At 33.3% G+C, this 21,472-nt stretch overlaps 1 protein-coding gene and 1 long non-coding RNA gene across 3 annotated transcripts in view; both read left to right on the top strand.

Annotated features, from left to right (window-relative positions):
- The window catches only part of LOC126878982 (vitamin K-dependent gamma-carboxylase), a 260,299-nt gene that overhangs the window by 53,239 nt on the left and 185,588 nt on the right, over positions 1-21,472 (top strand). For both annotated transcript variants that reach the window (XM_050641846.1, XM_050641845.1), the window contains exon 4: positions 2,652-2,817. In XM_050641846.1, coding sequence (XP_050497803.1) covers positions 2,652-2,817 — 166 coding nt within the window. The remainder of the gene's footprint in view (positions 1-2,651; positions 2,818-21,472) is intronic.
- On the top strand, positions 14,223-19,676 carry LOC126878983 (uncharacterized). The gene is made up of 2 exons (XR_007695922.1): positions 14,223-14,350; positions 19,439-19,676. It is a non-coding gene; the product is annotated as an uncharacterized LOC126878983 (long non-coding RNA).

Genomic DNA, 21,472 nt, shown 5'->3' with positions numbered 1-21,472 from the left:
ATTTCTTTATGACAAATATAGCACACGCCATGTTTGATATAACCTTAAATTGTAGGATTGTATATAGAAGACGATACATTCAAGAAACATATTATAGTTTATACATAACTATACACATTTTTATAAAGGAACTTACCTGTATACAGTTCTACCATTTATGGAAGCCCCTAGTTGGTTTATAGCTCCTTTCAATATTGTTCTGAAGCTTTATATTATAGTTATCCTATTATTCTCTCCGAGGTGGAAGTCGAAACGTCAATGGAAGCCATTTTTTAAGTTAAATTGTGGCTTATTTCCTAGTTATAATAAGATCCTTTCTTTCAGAGTTGTCCATCATTATAGATATCTAAAATGCATATAAAGATACTATTATGTTTCTTTTAGAACTACATATTCGGATATGTAACAATATTATTATTACATCTTAAATTAGGTAATCAATTTAATTTTATATACCTATGTACGTACCTTCAAACTATCCCTTAGATTTTAAAGAAAACCAACAAATAACAAATCCAAAATCCATCTATGAAAATGAACTAATGCCATGCACGCCATCTTATCTTGCCAAACACAAAGAAAATCTCTTTGCAAGTATAGCATTTCGGCATTAATTATAAAGTTTTTATTTAAGGCTATGGGTACATAATTCGCAAATATTTTACGGCTATCCCTACCTTTTCTGTCTTTACATGGCAAATTACTTGTAGTAAAATTCACACTGGTATGGATATGTACATATTACTAGAATGTCATTCTACTTGACAATGTCATAACTAGCTTAAAGAGATGGCTTTTGAATGTTCTTGGATAACTGTTATTTTTTGTATAATTGCAAATTATTAATTCAGTTAATAAATGTGATAATTTTTTCACTAGCTATGTATTCAGTGATTGTAATAATATGTACCTACAACAAAAACTAATACTCAATCGAGAAAAGAGCAAAAGTGTTCTATGGAACGCTTAAAATTTTGTACATTTTTAAAAACAAAATACTTGGATCACAGAATATATCTTAATGTATTCTCTGCTTCTATCTTCCATAAATAATACACACTAAATAACTTCTTATAAAGTTCACCTCTTAAATCAATTATTTATCAAATACACTATATAAATATCAATATTATTTAATCAACAACTAAAAATATTCCCGATTCATGTCAAATAATTATTTAAAACTGTCACTGATTGTCAGTGTCTGACTGACAATATTCTATTCGACTCAGTGCGTTGTATGCATAGAGTTATATATTAGCATAGAGAGAGTGTCATTTAGAGCGAAGTGACGACACCATCTTTTTTATTTGGATTAGTGCTGTTTCACTCTTACGCATAGTAATGCTGCTACAGTTGTCCTCCTCTTCCGTGCCTATATTCACACTGAATGTCATCATAGATTTTCGATACAATGTGTTAGAAAGAGATGTAGCAAATCAGTCCATGAGATCTTGTCGTCAGGAAGCGCGGAAGGTAGGCTCCCTCTATGTTAATATATACCTCTATGGTTGTATGACAAAGATAGATTTGGAAAATATTACCACGGACATTGTGTTCATTTTTTTCGAATCCTGAAAAAACCAATAAATATTTTTGAAAAATCTAAACGCAGAATGAAAGACTAAATTATTACCGAGGGCCGAAAGTCCCTTAGACTAAATAAAAAGTTTATTTTGAATGAGATATTTGAAATTAAAAATAACACTAAATTTTCTCTTAGTTTTTCACCCCTGTAACTTATTAAAATAAACAATATAGAAGTTCTTAGAGACTTTCGGTCCTCGCTAATAACGTAATCTTTCATTTTGCATTTAAATTTTTTAAAAATACTTATTAGTTTTCTCAGGATTCGAAAAAAATGAATCCCCATTTGAATAGCATTGCAGCCTAAAAAACGTACCGATCCTCTTAATAACCACAGTTACTACAGAGGGTATTTCTGAAGAATTATTTCTTGCGGTCAAAAATATTTATTTGATTGCAAGAAAATTTCTTGTTCACAAATATAAATATGGATTAACTTAACATATATTTCTTATACTGCAAAATATGTGTAGTTTTCAATTTAATAAACAAAAACTTTAGGATAAGAAAATGAAAATGTAACGATTAATACATTTCTTAGTATTGAAGAAATTATCTGTAAGAAATTATTGAGTTGTGTTTAAAAAACTAGTTTCTTTATATGTGAAGCGGTATGTTTAAGTTAATATGATATGGTAACTTTTAAGAAAGATAGCTCAAATAAATCAGTGTTTTAGGAGAAAAGAAATTGTTCTCTCGGTGTAGGTGGGTGGCAGTTTTAACATTGAATTTAAACGAAAAACAATATTTATTTGCCAAATAAACATTTTTTTCCTGTTTCATCACAGTAATAAAATGTATCTTGAATTAAATTAATTACAAACTTTCTTCTTTTTCTCTGAATTAATATAATTCAAAAAACTTTTGTTGCACACCTTGTATAAATATTTATGTTAATGTTTATATTACTGAATTCAATTATTGAATAACCTTTCAATTTGGATAATTGCATACCTAAATATGGAAACTTATATAACTTGATTATGTAGATAATATAAGTTTATTAGTGTATTATGTAAATATTACATTTTAAATCTAATTATTAATATTTTTTTATTTTTAAGGAGCTGCTGGAATAATGCTTGGATATAAATTTCAAATAAGCACTATATTGTTTGGAGTTCCTTATTGGTACCTATTTTTACTGGACAAATCATTGTGGAACAATCACAGTTACCTGTTTGGACTAATATCCATTTTACTAATGGGGTCTTCTGCCAATCAGTATTTGTAAGTACATAAAGTTCATAATAAATAATAGGCCTGTATCCCGCGACCAAAAAAAAGTTGATTAATAGCAAGCTGAAAATTTGTTAATAGATTAACGGTATCTAGTCTGACAAACTTTGAAGTACGGGAACACTGGAACAGGGGAAGTTTTAATTGTGGAACTGTTTAAAAATTTGGAACGTCAGATTACGAAAACGTCCCAATGGTAGGGGAGCCCAAGCGGGGATTTTTGCAGTTACTCGAGCGCGTCAGATTAGCATATGGGGAGAAACCTGGTAACCTGCAGATGTACCTCTACCATATATTGGCTCTTAACACAGGGGAGTTCGTTAAGGGGGGCCCGAAAAAAAAATCTATCCTTAAAAAAACTCGAAATTGTCAGATTAAGATAAGGTAAGTTAAGTGCATGCAAAAGAGTGTATATTTAAAAAATCTGACTATTTAAACCGGGCGTAAGGAAATGGGTGAGTCCCAAAGTTTCACGAGAAAAAAGCGAATATTTCGCGAAATAAATGACAGATCGAAAAACTAAAAAATATGTGCCCAATATTTTTTAAAAATCTATCGAATGATACCAAACACGACTTCCCAAGGAGAGGGGTGGGGGGTAAATTAAATATTTTTAATACGAATCCCGCGATATTTCACGAAATGAACATCAGATCGAAAAACTGTAAAATACACTTATTCAATATTTTTGAAAAATCTATCGAATGGCACCAAACACGACCCCCCACGAAGGTGGGGTGGGGGGTTACCTTAAAATCTTAAATAGGAGCCCTCATTTTTTTATTGCAGATTTGGATTCCTTACGTAAAAATAAGTAACTTTTATTCGAAACATTCTTTCGAATTATGGATAGATGGCATTATAATCGGAAAAAACGATTGTTGGAAATGGAAATTTAAATAAAAAAATGGCAAGCGCCCACTAAAATGGAAAACTTTACTTAACTTTTTTCGATTTTAGGACCTACTCTTCACAACCCAATAGGTCCCTAAAGCTCTCGAGTGACTGCACATTTAGCATACTTTGCTCCCCTACCACAAGTATTTGTCGGACAGAACATCCAATTGATTTGTTAGCTTTTCATATGGCTTTTCATTGATTGACAATAGGGATTTTCATAGATTGTGATTTGTTTCGAGCTTCTGTCACATATTGTATAAGCTGTGTATAATATTAACAGGAATAAAAAACCGCTAAACGCCGTAAAAATGAGTGACGCATACAATATTCCAGCTACAAAAGATCTGATATGAATATTACCTGGCGCGAAAACGTATTTTCATTTTGATGCAAAATAAAATTTTAGTTTTATTTTAAAAGATTTTTCCATAATATTTGTTAAATTTGAAATAAAACGCGCCACAAAAGAGTAACTTTGATACAGTTTGAATTTTGAAACCCTTTTGTGGCGCGTTTACTTCAAATTTAGCAAATATTGTGGAAAAATCTTTTAAAGTAAAACTAAAATTTTATTTTGTATCAAAATGAAAATACATTTTCGCGCCACGTAATATTCATATCAGATCTTTTGTAGCTGGAATATTGTATGCGGCACCTATTTTTACGGCGGTTAGCGGTTTTTTTATTCTTGTATCAGGAGTTTTTCAAAGCTTTTTTTTTATATAAATTAAATGTATGAAGTTGAATGTCAAAAACATAATGTAAAACCAAAATTAGTCATTCACCACCCATGGTCAGTATCACGAAAATTAAGCGTTATTTTGGAGATTTCTAGTGTCGATATTAAGAATTGCACTATTTTTTTTTATAAAATATTTTGATCTAAAACTTTCTAGAAAACTTCTTTATACTCTACGTTTTAACATAAACATGATTAAAAAGCTAAACTTCAAATTTCGTCACTCAACTTTTGCGATTAAACTTTGCAATGCTCAAATCTGCACCTTTTACTTTAAAAAAATTCATAACCTTTATCAGAATAAGACTGAAAGCTTGAAACAGTTGTCTTCAGGAATGTTAGAACTATATACTGCAAACATTTCAGAAAAAATATTAAAATGGAACAGAGTTGTAGCGAGGTAAACGCAAAAAATGTTAATTCATTTTTTTTTAGGGTAAAATTACGATTTTTACAATGTTCCACCACATAGAATTCAAAATAAATCTCAGTTTCGTTTTCAGCACCATCAAAAACATACAGTATGACGAAAATTGTGTTATATAAACCAATAATTTAAATTAGCTATTTAAAATCAATGGAAAAATCCCAATAGCTATTTACTTTTCCTACATTATTAAAACTATACTAGGGCCGGCGTACCTTAGGTGGTATGATGTCTGACTCGCATGGTGGTAGGCCGGGGTTCGAAACCCAACGCCGCCGCCGGCGAGAACAGCTAGACAATTTAACAAAATGTCTATAGGCCCCAGGTCGACTAAGCCTAAATAAAATGAGTAGGTACCTTGGGCACAGTATAAAGAGGGACAGTAGAACCACTCTCCGAAAAATTGGAAGTAAAATCTGTAGTCGCGCATGGCGACCGCGCAATGTTGGCAGTCGCTTTTGCTCCACTCTCGCATTGTTAATTACCAATTACAAGTGTGAATTACCAATTGCGTACTGCCGGTTTTACTTCCTGAGATCAAAGCGCCGACAGAAGAGTGATTTTACTGTGCTTTAGGTAAAACCAGGGGTAATAAATAGGCGGTTGAAGCGTACCACTGGCTCTGTTACCTTCCTTGTATAACGTAAGCCCTAGATATAGCAGACTACCCGCTATAATCCCAAACCGCAGCAGCGGTAGAAATCGGGAGACTATTATTTATTATATCAAAACTATATTACAATTTTAGAGCCAAGGCATGAGTCTGTTTCGGCCGATAAAATTATGATTTTTTATAGATAAAAATTATATCAGAAAATATTAAAACTCATGAGTTCTAGTTTACGTATTTATTAAAAAATATCAAAAGATCATTTCACATAAAGGTTACTCCATAATTAATAATCTATAAATATATCTTATCTTTGTTAGAATAATACAATTCAAATTTGAAAAAAATATTAGTTATACATTATACCTAAGAGACTGACAATTTTAGCTTTTTAGGCAAAATGTTAAAACTTCCATAAAACTGACCCGGTTTTAGCTTTATAGAAATAGTCCTGTCGCCAGGGGGGGTACAACGGCCTCCTTAATTCAGATGGACTTACCCAAGTTTTTTTTATATATTTTGACCCGTAGAATAAGAATTTTTTGGGTAACAGTTGATCCGGATGTCGATAAGATTACTATAGACAAAGAACTTGAGGAATTGCATAACAGCGATTTCTCGCAAAATAAAACATCTTTTTTTATTTTTTGGGTCATTCTAAGCAAAAAATATTCCTACAAGTTTTTTCGTAGAATGCATAGTTTTCGAGATAACCGCGGTTGAACTTTCAAAAAATCGAAAAATTGCAATTTTTGAACCCGAATAACTTTTGATTAAAAAATAAAGTAGAAATTCTGCTTACCGCATTTGAAAGTTTAAGTCAAATTATATCGGCTTTGTTTATTTGCATTGCTAAAAATAAATTTTTTTATTGTTAAACAAATCTATAAACACATAGTGTTTCCCGTGCCTAATACATGCGTTTTAACGCATGATACGTAGAAATTGACTCGCTTGCACTTGTAGCTACTCCACCTACTCGTTCGATTTTAAATGAGAAATCATTGAAAATATCGCTCACGCACTAGGTGTTTATAGCTTTGCTTAACAATAAAATAATAAATTTTTAGCAATGCAAATAATCAAAACCGATATAATTTGACTTAAACTTTCAAATGCGGTAAGCAGAATTGCTACTTTATTTTTTAATCAAAAGTTATTCGGGTTCAAAAATTGCAATTTTTCGATTTTTTGAAAGTTCAACCGCGGTTATCTCGAAAACTATGCATCCTAAGAAAAAACTTGTCAGAACATTGTTTGTCTAGAATGACCCAAAAAATACAAAAAGATGTTTTGTTTTGCGAGAAATCACTGTTATGTAATTCCTCAAGTTCTTTGTCTATAACAATCTTATCGACATCCGGATCAACTGTTACCCAAAAAATTCGTATTCTGCGGGTCAAAATATATAAAAAAAACTTGGGTAAGTCCATCTGAATTAAGAAGGCCGTTGTACCCCCCGTGACGACAGGACTAAAAAAAGGGTGGAGACATTGAATTTCATTAGTCTATTGCTACACTAAACTCTGCTTTGGAAAGGAAAGATAGTCGAAGTTAGTATGCAATTTGAAAGAAAGTGAAGAAAGTATAGAATAAAGAAGAAGGAAGGAAGAAGAATAGAATAGAGCACTGGCTAAGTAGCTCGAGAAACAAGAGACTAAAAAGAAGGTGGGATTCGAGAGCCAGAAAAAGGATTAAAATTAAAACAGATTTTTTTCTGAAATAATTTGGGCGTGAAATTAGAAGAGCTGGAAGAATAAAACAGAAATTAGATAAATAAAACCAGAAAGAGATCCTGAACAAACTAAAATGGAGGGCGCCAGTCTTACTCTTCAGCAAATTAACAAATATATAGATTAACTAAACTTTCCTAATATAAAATTTATGTTGTTTCTAAAAATAAAACTAAAATAAATAAAATAAATCTAAAATGGAGGGCGCCAGTCTTACTCTTCAGCAAATTAAAAAATATATAGATTAACTAAACTTTTCTAATATAAAATTTATGTTGTTTCATCCTAAACAAACTACCCTTTGAAGTGAAACTGGAAAGAGATATGTAATAAGCAAAAACGAATTCTACTAAATTATTTATTACAATTTTTACAAATATAGTATAATTTACAAAAGAAAATATACAATGTTACAATATGATACATATAGTTGGTAAATAATTGAATATAAAAGTCCTAGTGAGATTTGATGGTTTAAAAATAGAATAACCTATCAGTTTTTATGTTTGTACTGTTCATTTAAATTTAAATAAACCCAAAAATAACATACAGGAATATTTTAGATATATATTTTACCGCATTTTGACCAGTACCTATAGAAAATTCTGGATAAAGTCTCCCTGAAGACTTTATTTGGCTAATATTCACATCAGCGATCAACACACCGTGGTAGAGACAAAATTCAACGGTACGTGACCCATAAATTCACGTACGATAGAAGGAAACCATTCGATTTTCGGAAACGTCTAACCATAGACCATTCCAGACAGCCTCCAACCAAAAGTAAACCTATTTACTTTGAAGAAACGGAAAGTTTCCTGGTACGGAAAATATGCAGAAACGCCAACAAAAACCAAAAAACTCCAAAATCCGAAATCCAAAACCCAAAATCCAGACGAAAACCAAACCCTGAAACAATAGAATATTGTTTAGTATTTAGAAAACTAAAGTATAAAATGAACCAATATGGTTATAATGAGGCGATGACTTGTCTTCTCTCGTCATACCTAGCCAACAAGAGGTTAAGAGTTCGGATAGGGCCAACCCTGTCCGAAGTTGGGACCATGGAGGCTGGTGTACCACAGAGGGCTGTGTTATCGTCATATCTATATATCATATATACGGCAGACATCCCAAATGAACCCAGATCGTTGCTAAGTCTATACGCAGATGATACAACGATAGCTTTTAGCTGCACCCACCCAGATTTTGCAACAAGGCACCTACAAAAAGCTCTTGATGAACTACAAGAATGGTATGTGCAGTGATAAATAGCTGTCAATCCTGACAAAACACAGACCGTCAAGTACCAAAAAAGAAAAGGCAGACCAAATGAGGTACTATCAGTATTTGATACCCAAATCGAATGGTCAAATCAAGCCAAATACCTAGGCGTAATATTGTATAAAGGCTAACCTTTACAGAATACGTAAAACAAACAATCGACAAAGCTAAAGCCCTTAGGAGTCAACTTTCATCGCTAATAAGTCGAAAGAGTAAATTGATATTTAAGACAAAGATTAGGATGGCAAATTGTATAATTTTGCCAACACTGACACACGCCTCAGCCACATGGGAGCACACGTGTAAAACCAACAAGAAAAAAATACAAACCATCCAAAACCACATGATCAGGAAAGCTCTGAATGTACCTAGATATGTCCCATTAAGATACGTATTTGGACATATGCAACAAAAGAAAGCTCTGAGAATAATAGACGAAAGAGCACACGAAATATTCGACAATATCAGGAACCACGCCAGCAGATTATTAAGAGAATTAACTTACTATGACGAAAACCAAATAACGGTACATAGACGGCCTAGACAGCAGTTAGCTGGATATAGAGGAAACCCTTAAGAATGAAGAATTGAGAGAGCCACAGGATAGTCGAAGAACAAACGTCGCCCTTCTGGCACTAAGTACCCTTCAGGTAGGTCAAATGGACCATAGTCGCGGAAGTTGAGCATCGAGGTCACGTACCGATAGACGTGGGCTTGATGGCCACACCTTTCGGGCGCTCAGCCGTCGAGGAGAACAAAATTTATTTTGCCAATTCGGCGGCGAAGTGACCGAGGACACACGGTCTGGACAGCGAGACACCAATTTAGATCGGTACCTTGATATCCGGAACACATTTTTTTAGGACACAATTCCAAAGTAAAGTAACAAATTAACTAAGTCATTAATGGGGAGAAAAACTATTCTAGCTACCCCTAAAAGTCAGGTGGCTTAACCACATGAAGTAATACAGAGGATGTCCCATTACCCAGGGCATTCAAAGTAACGTTAAGTTCAACGCCTCCCCATTCGGTATGTCCTTCGATAGGGAGGGGTGGTGGTATAGGTTGGGGGTCAGATAGGTACCACTCCATTACGGGGTGTGACCGGTTTGATCTTTGGACATGTGGGTCCCAATTTTCCTTTGGAACACACATGTCCCCCGGGGCTGGGGTTGATACGAGCATGTGTGTGTTTGTGAGAAAACTAAAGTGTCAATTTTTTTTACCGGTATGAAAAAGAAATCAAAGAATTATTACCTTGTACAATGGATCTTCTCACAAACGACTGCTTGCCACGACAGCAAAATGAATACAAATTAGATACTACTGGTATTTCAAAATAACGAACTTTACAAAAACTAAAAGATGTATAGACTTGGGAACGGATATATTTTTGGTAGAGGCTTTGTAACTGTAACAACTCCCCCAAAAGCCCACAAAAAAAGAAGAAGAATCCCAAAAGAAATTTTTGCTTTTTTTCTACAAAACCAAACTAAGTTTGACATTCATGTCTAGAATTTCCTTACATACTGGAAAGAAAGTGAAATATATGAAAGAAAGCAATATATCAAAAAAAATAAAACACAATAAAATAGAAACCTTCCAAAGCAATGACATTTGGATTAGATGAATTTAATTATACCTTTCGGACTAATAGAACATCATAAAAAAATAAGACCCAATTTGTGATGATGATTTGTTTTTTGAAGACCACGAGAAAAATCAATACCAAAAAAACAAATGTACATAAATCAACTAACAAGATTTATATGAACCCTGACAAACTCGATCTGCCTATCAGAAACGAGAACTATGGATGTACTGATTTTACATCCTAACTTGACTCTTAGTTATCAATAGAATCAAAGTAGTAAAAAAACCGACGTAGGAGTAAAGCACAGGTCCATTTTAATATGCATAACGTACAGCAAACTTAAAATCAACTCTATAGATAATCACCACATAAACGATAATTTAACCCAAAGCTAAATAACTAAATCATAGCCATAAACACAGTAAATATCATGTACCCCGATTGAATTCAGCACTCAAACAATCTAACATTTATTTTAACAATCACTTAATTTGCCTGTCGCTTCCACATTCATTCAATTCTCAAATATTCATACAGTCAAGTCCTCAAATTTTCACTCATTTATTCAATATATCACTCAGCGCATGAACCAATAGAGTACCAACATACCTATAACTATACTTGTCTATTCTGGAGTAGCATAATTTGCATTTCAAACAATATCTGAGATCCAATGGAAGAAGAAAAAAAAAACAAACATAAAAATGCACTAAAACTAAAAATAACTTAATTACCTTTAATCTATTAATGTAGTACGATACTCATATCCTCCACGCACAGAGTTGAACGGAATTCAAAAAACGATTCCACGATAACACAACTCAAAATATATTTTTACACGCTTTAGGACAACATCCTAAAAAGCAATTACATATTGCAAAAAAATACAGTCGGAAAAATAAAAGAATACCCATGAACCAACATATAAAACACGCTGTATTTTCCTGTCACCGTGTCACAAAGAAAATTGGAAAAGACTGCAAGACTTGTACACATTTCTATATAGGTCAAAACGGCAAACAGGTGTATGTTTTCAAAAAACTTTTGATAGTGTGTAAAAAATATTTTATTATCAGCTAAGTACTTTCGACACATAACGTGTCATCATCAGAGCTTCGTCCTCTTATAAAACCTTCATAGAAGAGCAATTGCTAAACGACACAATAAAAAACATGTATACTGGGCAAAAGCCACAGATATAGGGTATAATAACCCCTCAGTAGATGTGATTTTATTCACTTTGAGAGGTTATTATACCCTATATCTGTGGCTTTTGCCCAGTATACATGTTTTTTATTGTGTCGTTTAGCAATTGCTCTTCTATGAAGGTTTTATAAGAGGACGAAGCTCTGATGATGACACGTTATGTGTCGAAAGTACTTAGCTGATAATAAAATATTTTTTACACACTATCAAAAGTTTTTTGAAAACATAAACCTGTTTGCCGTTTGACAAAGAAAATTGCCCAGCGCAAAATGTACTTGCGCTGGCCAATTTTTCGTGTGACACGGCGACAGGAAAATACAGCGTGTTTTTTATGTTCGTTCATGGGTATTCTTTAATTTTTCCGACTGTATATACTGCAAGTTACCTTGCAATATAAATAATGGAATTTACATCACATTATGAGTTTCGTAAGTCCGGCAACAACGGCAAATGACTTAAAACTTAAACGATACACCTCAAAGGATGAGTTTCATAAGTCCGACAACATCGGCAGTGACTTAGAACTCAAACGATACACTTCAAAACATGAGTTTCATAAGTCCGACAACAATGGCAATGACTTATAACTTAAACGATACACTCCAGAACATGAGCTTCATAAGTCCGACAACAATGGCTATGACTTATAACTCAAGCGATACATTGCAAAACATGAGTTTCGTAAGTCCGACAACAACGGCAATGACTTAAAACTCAACCGATATAGGTACCTCAAAATTCCATACTACAATAACACTTAAGACCTAGCGAAAGGATTCGGATTTATCAAAGAAAAACCAAAGTTTAGATATCCATTTCCAACGCATCGAACCCACAGTGCATTGTAGCCGACACTCAAAATCGATTTCACTTAACACAAATTGCGAAACCACAAAACAAAAACATGAGAGACCTTAATAATTTTTTAAAGGAAACTCAAACACTATACAAGAACTAAGTACATTATACAAGGGTTTTTATCATTTAACAACAAGAGCATTTATCTCTAGACTAAATATCACTTCACGACAAACCATACCACACCTACCCTAGATTGGTAAATGGTAATAAACAAAAACGAACAAGATAAAGTTTCAACCAATCATTTGGAAATCAAACAAAACACAACACTGGTACGAATCAAACCTAGTTACAATTCAATTTAGCCAAAGAAATTGATATTAAACAAGGATCAGGCTCACAGCTAATAACTAAAGCTTCATATACAGGGTGTTTCATTAATAATTGTCCATATAGTAACTGGAGAAACCTTAGCACAAAATACGAAGATTTAACATAAAACACTTAAATAAAATGTGGTTCCTTACTGAGTCACAGGGTGTTTTACCTAAAAATTTAAAAACTATTTTTGCTCAGAATTTTAAAACTATTCGACGTATCCTTTTCATACTTGGCCAGGAAGTATAGGTACTGTACAAGCTACTAAATTATGTTAAACAAACGTTTCTGGTTATTACCAGAGGCGTATGACGGGGGAAAGTGAATGGTTGACCCTTTCCAAATTCTACGTCACTGGCGAAATTGCTATTTTAGTTCAATTTTTGGATTCTCCAATACTTTCTATGAAAATAATATACTCTTCATTCGTAACGATAAATTCATTAGTTTTCTAGATCTTTCAAGTTAAAAATGAAACGACACAGTTATTTTGATTAATGTATGGTGTCGCTTCATTTTTAATTTCAAATATGTATCTCGAAAACTAATCATTTTATCATTAGGAATGAAGAGTATATTATTTACATAAAAAGTATTGCAAAATCAAAAAATTACAATAAAATAGCAATTTCGTCAGTGGCGTAGAATTTGAGAAGGTTCAACCAGCCACTATCCCCTGTCATACGCCTCTGGTAGTAGCTAGAAACGTTTATTTATCTTTATTTAGTAGGGTGTGCAGTACCTACACTTTCTACCAAGTATGATAAGGATACGCCATATAGTTTTAAAGTACTGGGTACAAATAATTTTTAAATTTTAATCATATGAATCATATCATAAATTAATCAAAATAACTGTGCCGTTTCATATTTAACTTCAAATATCTCGAAAACTAATGACTTTATCGCTACCAATTGAGAGTATATTATTTAGGTGGAATATATTGGTGAATCTAAAAATGGCACTAAAATAGTCTTTCCTCCAGTGGCGTAGAATTTGAGAAGGGTCAACCATTCATCATCCCCTAACGTACGCCTCTGGTAGTAGCTATAAACGTTTATTTATCATTATTTAGTAGGGTGTCTATTAGTCGCACTTTTTGCCAAATATGAAAAGGATACGTCGAATAGTTTTAAAATTCTGAGCAAAAATAATTTTTAAATTTTTAGATAAAACACCCTGTAACTCAGTAAGGAACCACATTTTATTTAAGTATTTTAGGTTAAATCTTCATATTTTGTGCTACGGTTTCTCCAGTTACTATAAGGACAATTATTAATGGCGTTTTTGGCATGAAAGAGAGAGCTGGAAGAATAAAACAGAAATTAGATAAATAAAACCAGAGATCCTGAACAAACTAAAATGGAGGACGCCAGTCTTACTCTTCAGCAAATTAACAAATATATAGATTAACTAAACTTTCCTAATATAAAATTTATGTTGTTTCTAAAAATAAAACTAAAATAAATAAAATAAATCTAAAATGGAGGGCGCAGACTTACTCTTCAGCAAATTAACAAATATAGATTAACTAAACTTTCCTAATATAAAATTTATGTTGTTTCATCCTAAACCAACTACCCTTTAAAGTGAAACTGGAAAGAGATATGTAATAAGCAAAAACGAATTCTACTAAATTATTTATTACAATTTTCACAAATATAGTACAATTTACAAAAGAAAATATACAATGTTGCAATGTAATACATATAGTTGGTAACTAATTGAAAATATAAGTTCATTCTTGACCTGTGCTTGGTGGTGTGAACAGCGCTTGGCTCCGCGTTCTACGAATACGAGGTCTTTCCTAAGTACTAACGTACCTAACCTACCCCAAATTGTTTTTGTCTGGGTAAGTTGAGCATTAGCTTAATCATTTGAATACTTCTTTCTTTTTATAGGCTTAATTTGATATATTTTGTTATTTTTCTTTTTTATATATTATTTATTACAAAACTTGCACTGACTGGCTTTTTGTATTATGAGTAACGAACAGGGGGGTACGTCCCCCCTCAAACCCGTCGAGAACATAATTTTAGATTCCGCATCAAATAGTAATAACGATATTTCTAACTCCCATAGCCTATCTCAGAACGATAAAACCCATCAGGAACAAAAAATTATCAACCTCTACTCCGAAAAAGATAATGGGCCCTTTTTTGTGTATTTAGAATCAACAAACATAGATACGAAAGTAGGTTCGTTTAATGGGATTAAAATTGCTAGAGATATTTTCAATTTAAAATTAAAAGATATTCGAAAAATACATAGTAAAGGCCTTAATCGAATTGCAATTGAATTTATTAATTTTGAATCAGCTAATCAATTTCTAAATAATAAAACTTTGTTAGACAAGGGTTATAAAATTTATATTTCCTTTAATTTTGTTACTTGTAAGGGTATAGTTAGACAAATTGATCTAGAGATTGGTGACAAAGAATTGTTGGATTGTTGCAGTACAGGCTCTGACATCGAAATACTAAATGTTAGAAGACTCAATAGGAAGGTATTCAAGAATGACATAATCACGTACGAACCAACAGGCACAGTACTCTTTACTTTTAAAGGTGTAATAATGCCTAAAATAGTAAACTTTTATGGCATGCCGAAACTAGTTAACGTTTACGTAGCACCAGTTACTCAGTGTTTCAATTGTTTAAGGTTTGGGCACACTAAAACAATCTGTAAGAGTAAAGATCGTTGCATTAACTGTGGTGAACTTGCCCATACTGAAGCATGTGAAGTCAGATGCTTCTTCTGCAAGGGACCCCACAAAGCCACTGATAAGAACTGCCCCGAATTCCTGAGGCAAAAAAACATTAAAGAATTAATGGCATACGAAAATATGACTTTCTATGATGCTAACGAAGCAGTCACAAAAACATATGTAGAAAAAGATAAGTTTATTATGTATGCCAGTGACTTCCCAGTTCTTAGGAATAGGAAGTCCAATAATATCCCAAACAATAATGTTAGCATCAACGACTCTGTCACGCCCTCCCAAAGAAGAACTCATAACTTCAAATCCTCCACTACCAAACGCTCATTTCAACAGGTGGTCTCTAACTCAAACAACAAAAGACGAGTCATTCAAAAAGGGTACGACAAGAAAGCTCATGAAGAAAACCTCTTTCTCCCTAATTCACGCCCCGAAAAATCAACATACTCTCCCTCCCAACAACAAGCCTCAACATCATATAACACAAACACAGAAAAACCCTCATCAAACTCTCTACAAAACTTAGCCTGGCATCTCAGTGCATTGCAACATATTCAACATTCTGACTCAGATACTTTATATAATACCAGAAACGCTTGTCTACATTTTCTCAATAATGCGACATTCGATAATTTAAATATTCTCAAAAATATATTATCCCAGACAAACTTGGACTATATGGACCAAGATTCAATCTCAGACTTTGACTCTTTATAACTTCCTATACACCACAATGTCTCACAACCCAAAACTAAAAATAATACAATGGAATATCAGAAGTGTTAATGCAATAAATGCAGTGTTCCAATATGGCAATCACTGCCACTTTACTAAACGAAATGGTAGAAGGTATACCCTTAAATAATCTGATCATTATGGGGGATTTGAACTCACACCATCCCGCTTGGGATGAAGGGGTATGCAATAAAGGTGGTAAAGTTATTTTTGATTTTTCCTTTGATAATGACCTTACAGTGTTAAATAATGGCTCAGCAACCTTATTTCAAGACTCTAATAAGAACATCAGTGCAATAGATCTTGCAATTGTGAGTAACAGTATGTGTTTGTCGTCTGAGTGGGGTGTTATCCAAGACTGCGGTAACAGTAACCACTTTCCTACATACATTAAATTAAATATAGAGGACCTTAATGGAATAGAAAGACACTTACTTAAACCATACAAAACAAGAAACACTAAAAAAGCTGACTGGAATACCTATTACCAGAACATATTATTAAACAAGCAAAACTTGTCAGAAATCAAAGACTATAAGGATTTCCTTACAGTCATAAACACAGCGGCAGATGAAGCAATCCCTTTCAAAAATTGTGGGGTACATGGTAGACCCAGGAATCCATGGTGGGACGAAGAGTGTTCCTTATGGATCAAAACACGAAAAGAAGCAATCTCCAATTTTAATAATTCCCCCTCTATAGAAAATTTTATCGAAACAAAACGCATAATCGCTATGACTAGGAGGAACTTAAAAGCAAAAAAGAAATACAAATTTAAAAACTTTTGTGAATCCTTAAATAGAGGATCCAATATCACTTACGTTTGGAATAAAATTAAAAAATTTTCCAATTATCACAATAATAAAGTTGTTGATAATCCGCCAGATAATATTAAATTAGAAATATTAGGTAAAATGTCTTCAATAAACATTGATCCCAATTTTAATATGTCATATGATAACCAAGAAGTTGCTCCCTTTTCAATCCATGAGTATAATTTGGCGTTAAATAATAAAAAAGGTTCTGCGCCAGGTATCGATGACATATCTTACTTGATGTTAAGAAACCTCCCACTGGCAGCCAAAAACACACTGTTAAGAATTTACAACCTTTGTTTGAGTGGGGGTCCTGTTCCTGTGGAATGGAAAAAATTTAATGTAATTAACATCTTAAAGCCTCAAAAAAACCCTACTTTCTCTGAGAGTTTCAGACCAATAGTCCTATCATCCTGTGTACTTAAAACTCTCGAAATCATAATTAAAAATCGTCTGGAATGGTTTATGGAACACAATTCACTATTTAAAATTAATCAATCAGGTTTCAGGAAAGGTAGAGGGACATATGATAATTTAGCTCTTTTACACTCTACGATTTTAGAAGCATTTGAATCTTCCCAAACGGTATTAGCCATTTTTCTAGATATTAAATCAGCCTACGACAATGTTGAAATATACAACCTTTATAATAAACTTAAAAATTTAAACTTCCCCTTGGCTTTAATCAACCTTATCCTTAAAATCCTACAAAATAGACTTTTATATTCAAGAGCTGATGACGGCAATTTCTTGGGACCATACCAAACTTCTAAGGGGCTACCTCAAGGCTCTCCCTTAAGCACCATTCTTTTTAACATATACATTCATGACCTTTTCTATTTATTCTCTAACGAAGTGAAAATATGTGGGTATGCAGATGATTTACTATTGTATATTAGCGGTAAAGACATTCATAGTATGACAAATAAGATCATCCCAGAAATTACAAACACTCAAAACTGGCTAGAAGCTCATGGGTTGTCTATTTCAATTGATAAATGTGAAGCTGTGTGGTTCACAAGAGGTCAACGCAAAACAAACCGCCCTATAATCTCTCTTAATAATAACAATAACATTCCCTTCAAAAATCAGGTTAAATTCTTGGGCATCACTTTTCATAAAAACTTGAAATGGGACCCTCACATAGACAAAATTGTACTTAAGCAAAGAAAAATATCAATATATTGAGAGCATTGTGTGGAGCTTGGTGGGGTGCAGACCCCAAGATTCTAATTATGGTCTTTAATGCTTTGATTAGGTCTCATATAGATTATGGCTCCTTTCTGTTCAGCCCAATTACACAGAAATGTAGCAATAACCTAAATAAAGTATTTTTCGAAGGGCTCAGAATATGCCTGGGATGCATGAAATCCACTCCACGCTTAGCAATCTTAGCTGAATCTGCTCAGATTGACCTGGAACATAGAAGTCTAATACTAGCGTCTAAATTCATATCTAAAATTATCAAAATTAACAATCACCCAGTAATAAAGACGCTTCTTAACATACGTAGAAAAATCATAAATAAACCCATTTTCCACAAGGCAAACCTCGTACCTCTTCTTGTAATGGCCCTTGAACATTTTTTCCCTTATCAAAACAAAATACACAAACATCCAAACTTTCCTTGTTATGACTTGGACTTCAACATATTAATCAATCCAATACAAACGTTAAACTGTAATCTTAAGAAAAATGAATCATCAATCAAACAAAAATTTTCAATATTCACCCAAAAGTACAATAGGGATTTCTCCTTTGTATATACTGACGCCTCCAAAAGTAATGGGAGAATAGGTTTTGGAGTCAACATTCCCAACATTAACTTCAAGTTTTCTTCTAGGCTTCCTGGTGAGATATCTATAACAAAAGCCGAAAATGTGGCAATTTACCAAGCAATTAAAATCATAATATCTAAAGACATCAAGAAGGCTATTATCTTCTCAGATTCTCTAAATGCTATATCTAAAATTAAAAACCCTAAAATATCAGCCACTGATGACTCAATCTCCCTCAAAACAAAAAATCTCATCTTATCAGCATATAAGAAAGGTTTTGACATTTTAATCTCATGGATTCCAGGACATTCTGACATTCCTGGTAATGTAGAAGCTGATTTACTAGCCAAAATAGGGACAGGCTTAAATATTCCGTTGGCTATGTTATTAGACTCCCAAGATATTCTAAACTCCATAAAGGAAAAAATTATTACTAAATTTAAAATCAATTGGGAAGCCATGCTGCGGAGGAAAAACTACCAGTATATGAGAATGCAAACCTCTTTTTCCTTTAAGGCATGGTTCTCAACCCTAACATTTAAAAACAGAAGACATATCACCACAATAATAAGAATGAGAACAGGTCATTGCTTAACTAAACAACACCTTTTTAAAATCAAAATAATAGACAGTCCAGCATGTGAATGCGGAGTAGTGGAGGATTTAAACCATATTTTCTTTGAATGCCCCATTAATGTTATTCCCAACATGGACTTATACACAATCTTTATTTCAATGAAATTCAAAACACCAATCTCAATAGATACAATCTTAATATCCCCTAACGAAAGGTCGGTCAGTGCAATCTTACAGTTTCTTGACTATAATAAAATTAATTTGTAATTTATGATGCTCAACCTTAATTTAATATGTTTAATATTTTTGCCTTTCAGTTTCTCCTCTGTGGCGTTCCTATTACCATTTGTTTACAATCTGTGTTTGTGTTTCCTATTTGTATATAACACCTTAACCTCAAATTTTTAAAAGTCAGGAAAAAATGCTACCATCTCACGCAAATGTCAGCGGCCCTGATATGGTTTAGAACCAGATTACATCACGGTCGCCAACAAATAGTGCTGGCGAATCGCCTCATAGCGAAGCCATAAAAAAAAGAGAAGAAGAAGAAGAAAATATAAGTCCTAGTAAGATTTGATGGTTTAAAAATAGAATAATCTATCAGTTTTTATGTTTGTGCTGTTCATTGAAATTTAAATAAACCCAAAAATAACATACAGGAATATTTGAGATATATATTTTACCGCTTTTTGACCAGTAGCGATAGAAAACCCTGGATAAAGTTTCCCTGAAGACTTTAGTTGGCTGATATTCACATCAGCAATCACCACACCGTGGTAGAGACGAAATTCAATGGTACGTGACCCATAAATTTACGTACGATAGAAGGAAACCATTCGATTTTCGGAAACGTCTAACCATACACCATTCCACACCAAGGGCGGATCCAGGAAGGGGGCCATGGGGGCCATGGCCCCCTCCGAGAATTTAAAAAATATAAATTTAAATATTTGCAGTTCAAATGCTTTTAGTTTCAAACACATGTATATGTACAAAATAGGAGATAAATATATTGTCTGGACTAGAATTGAACAAAAGCAGTAACGAAAGCCTCAAGAATGACAGAGGATGTTTTGCAAATCAAAATGTTAATAATTTTACAAAGTGACAATTTTTAGAACGACCTTGGTAGCCATCAAAATCGTATCAATTTCCATATTCTCTATACACATAGAAAAGAAATGAAGCGTTACTTGGGTCACCAGCACTTAGAACAAAGGAGTTTATTGGTACTTTTGGCACAGTCAAAAGATATTGTTTATCCAGATTGCGTTTTATTTTTCTAACGAAAAACATGGTCACAATAAAGGGATGAAAGCTCAAAGTCTTGTCACGAAACCTTTAACATGTTTAGCTAAACTCATCGTCAAAGACGGAGCCATACAAACCCATGAAAAAACGTCATACCAGAAGAAGTGCGTTCAGGTTGAACCTGCAAAAGTCAGTCATTAACCAGATATACTCTCAGAGGTCTAAATCATCATCATCACGTAGCGCTACAACCCTGGGTGGGTCCTGGCTGACTGTACAACTTTCTTCCAATTTCTTCGGTCTTCCATCAACGTAGGGTCAAATGGAATGTTCATTTTCCGGAGATCTGCTTGGATGTTATCTCTCCATCGCATTCTAGGACGTCCAAGCGGTCTTTTGCCTGTAGGAATCTCCTCCCATACCAGTTTTACAAGTCTTTCGTTATGAAGTCTGTGCACGTGGCCTGCCCATCTTAGTCGCTGTGATTTAATTTCTTGGACAATATCGGTGGCATTGTAAAGTGCTTTTAATTCGATGTTGGTTCTGATCCTATACTGGTTTGTGTTAATGTCGTGGTGAGGTACGAAAATTTTTCTAAGTTTTTTTTTCGTTCAGAGGTCTAAATAGGCACAAGAAAATAGAGAAAGACTACTAGACCAGGGCGCATCTGTAAAAATAGTACATTTGGACGTTGAGAGGTGACTCATATTTTTTTGCAGAAATTGATTGAAAATACTTCATATAATAATATTTGAGTTATCCTCCCACTCAAAAAGGTCCGGAACATTGTTTAAATAATCAAAATGCCACAAAATGAAGAAAAAATTCGATATTTTTCTTGGTTTTTTAATTATAACTTTAAAAGTATTCATTTCCGAGAAAAGTTATACTAACATAAAAGTTGCGTAATTAAATTTCCTATAATATAGGATTCGTTAAAAATTTTAAAAATTGTCACCCTTGTTGCAAAATAGCAATAATTGCGAAAAAGCGATAAAAAAACAAGTATTCGCATTTTACATTTTTCAACCATTTATGCTTCACTTAGGACCTTCATATTTTACCCAGAAAAACCTTATGATATAAGAAAACAATACGGT

This window comes from Diabrotica virgifera, chromosome 1, assembly GCF_917563875.1.
Source record: "Diabrotica virgifera virgifera chromosome 1, PGI_DIABVI_V3a".
Lineage (NCBI taxonomy): Eukaryota > Metazoa > Arthropoda > Insecta > Coleoptera > Chrysomelidae > Diabrotica > Diabrotica virgifera.
Note: the sequence above shows the minus strand (reverse complement) of the source record. Positions and strands in the feature narration are given on the sequence as shown.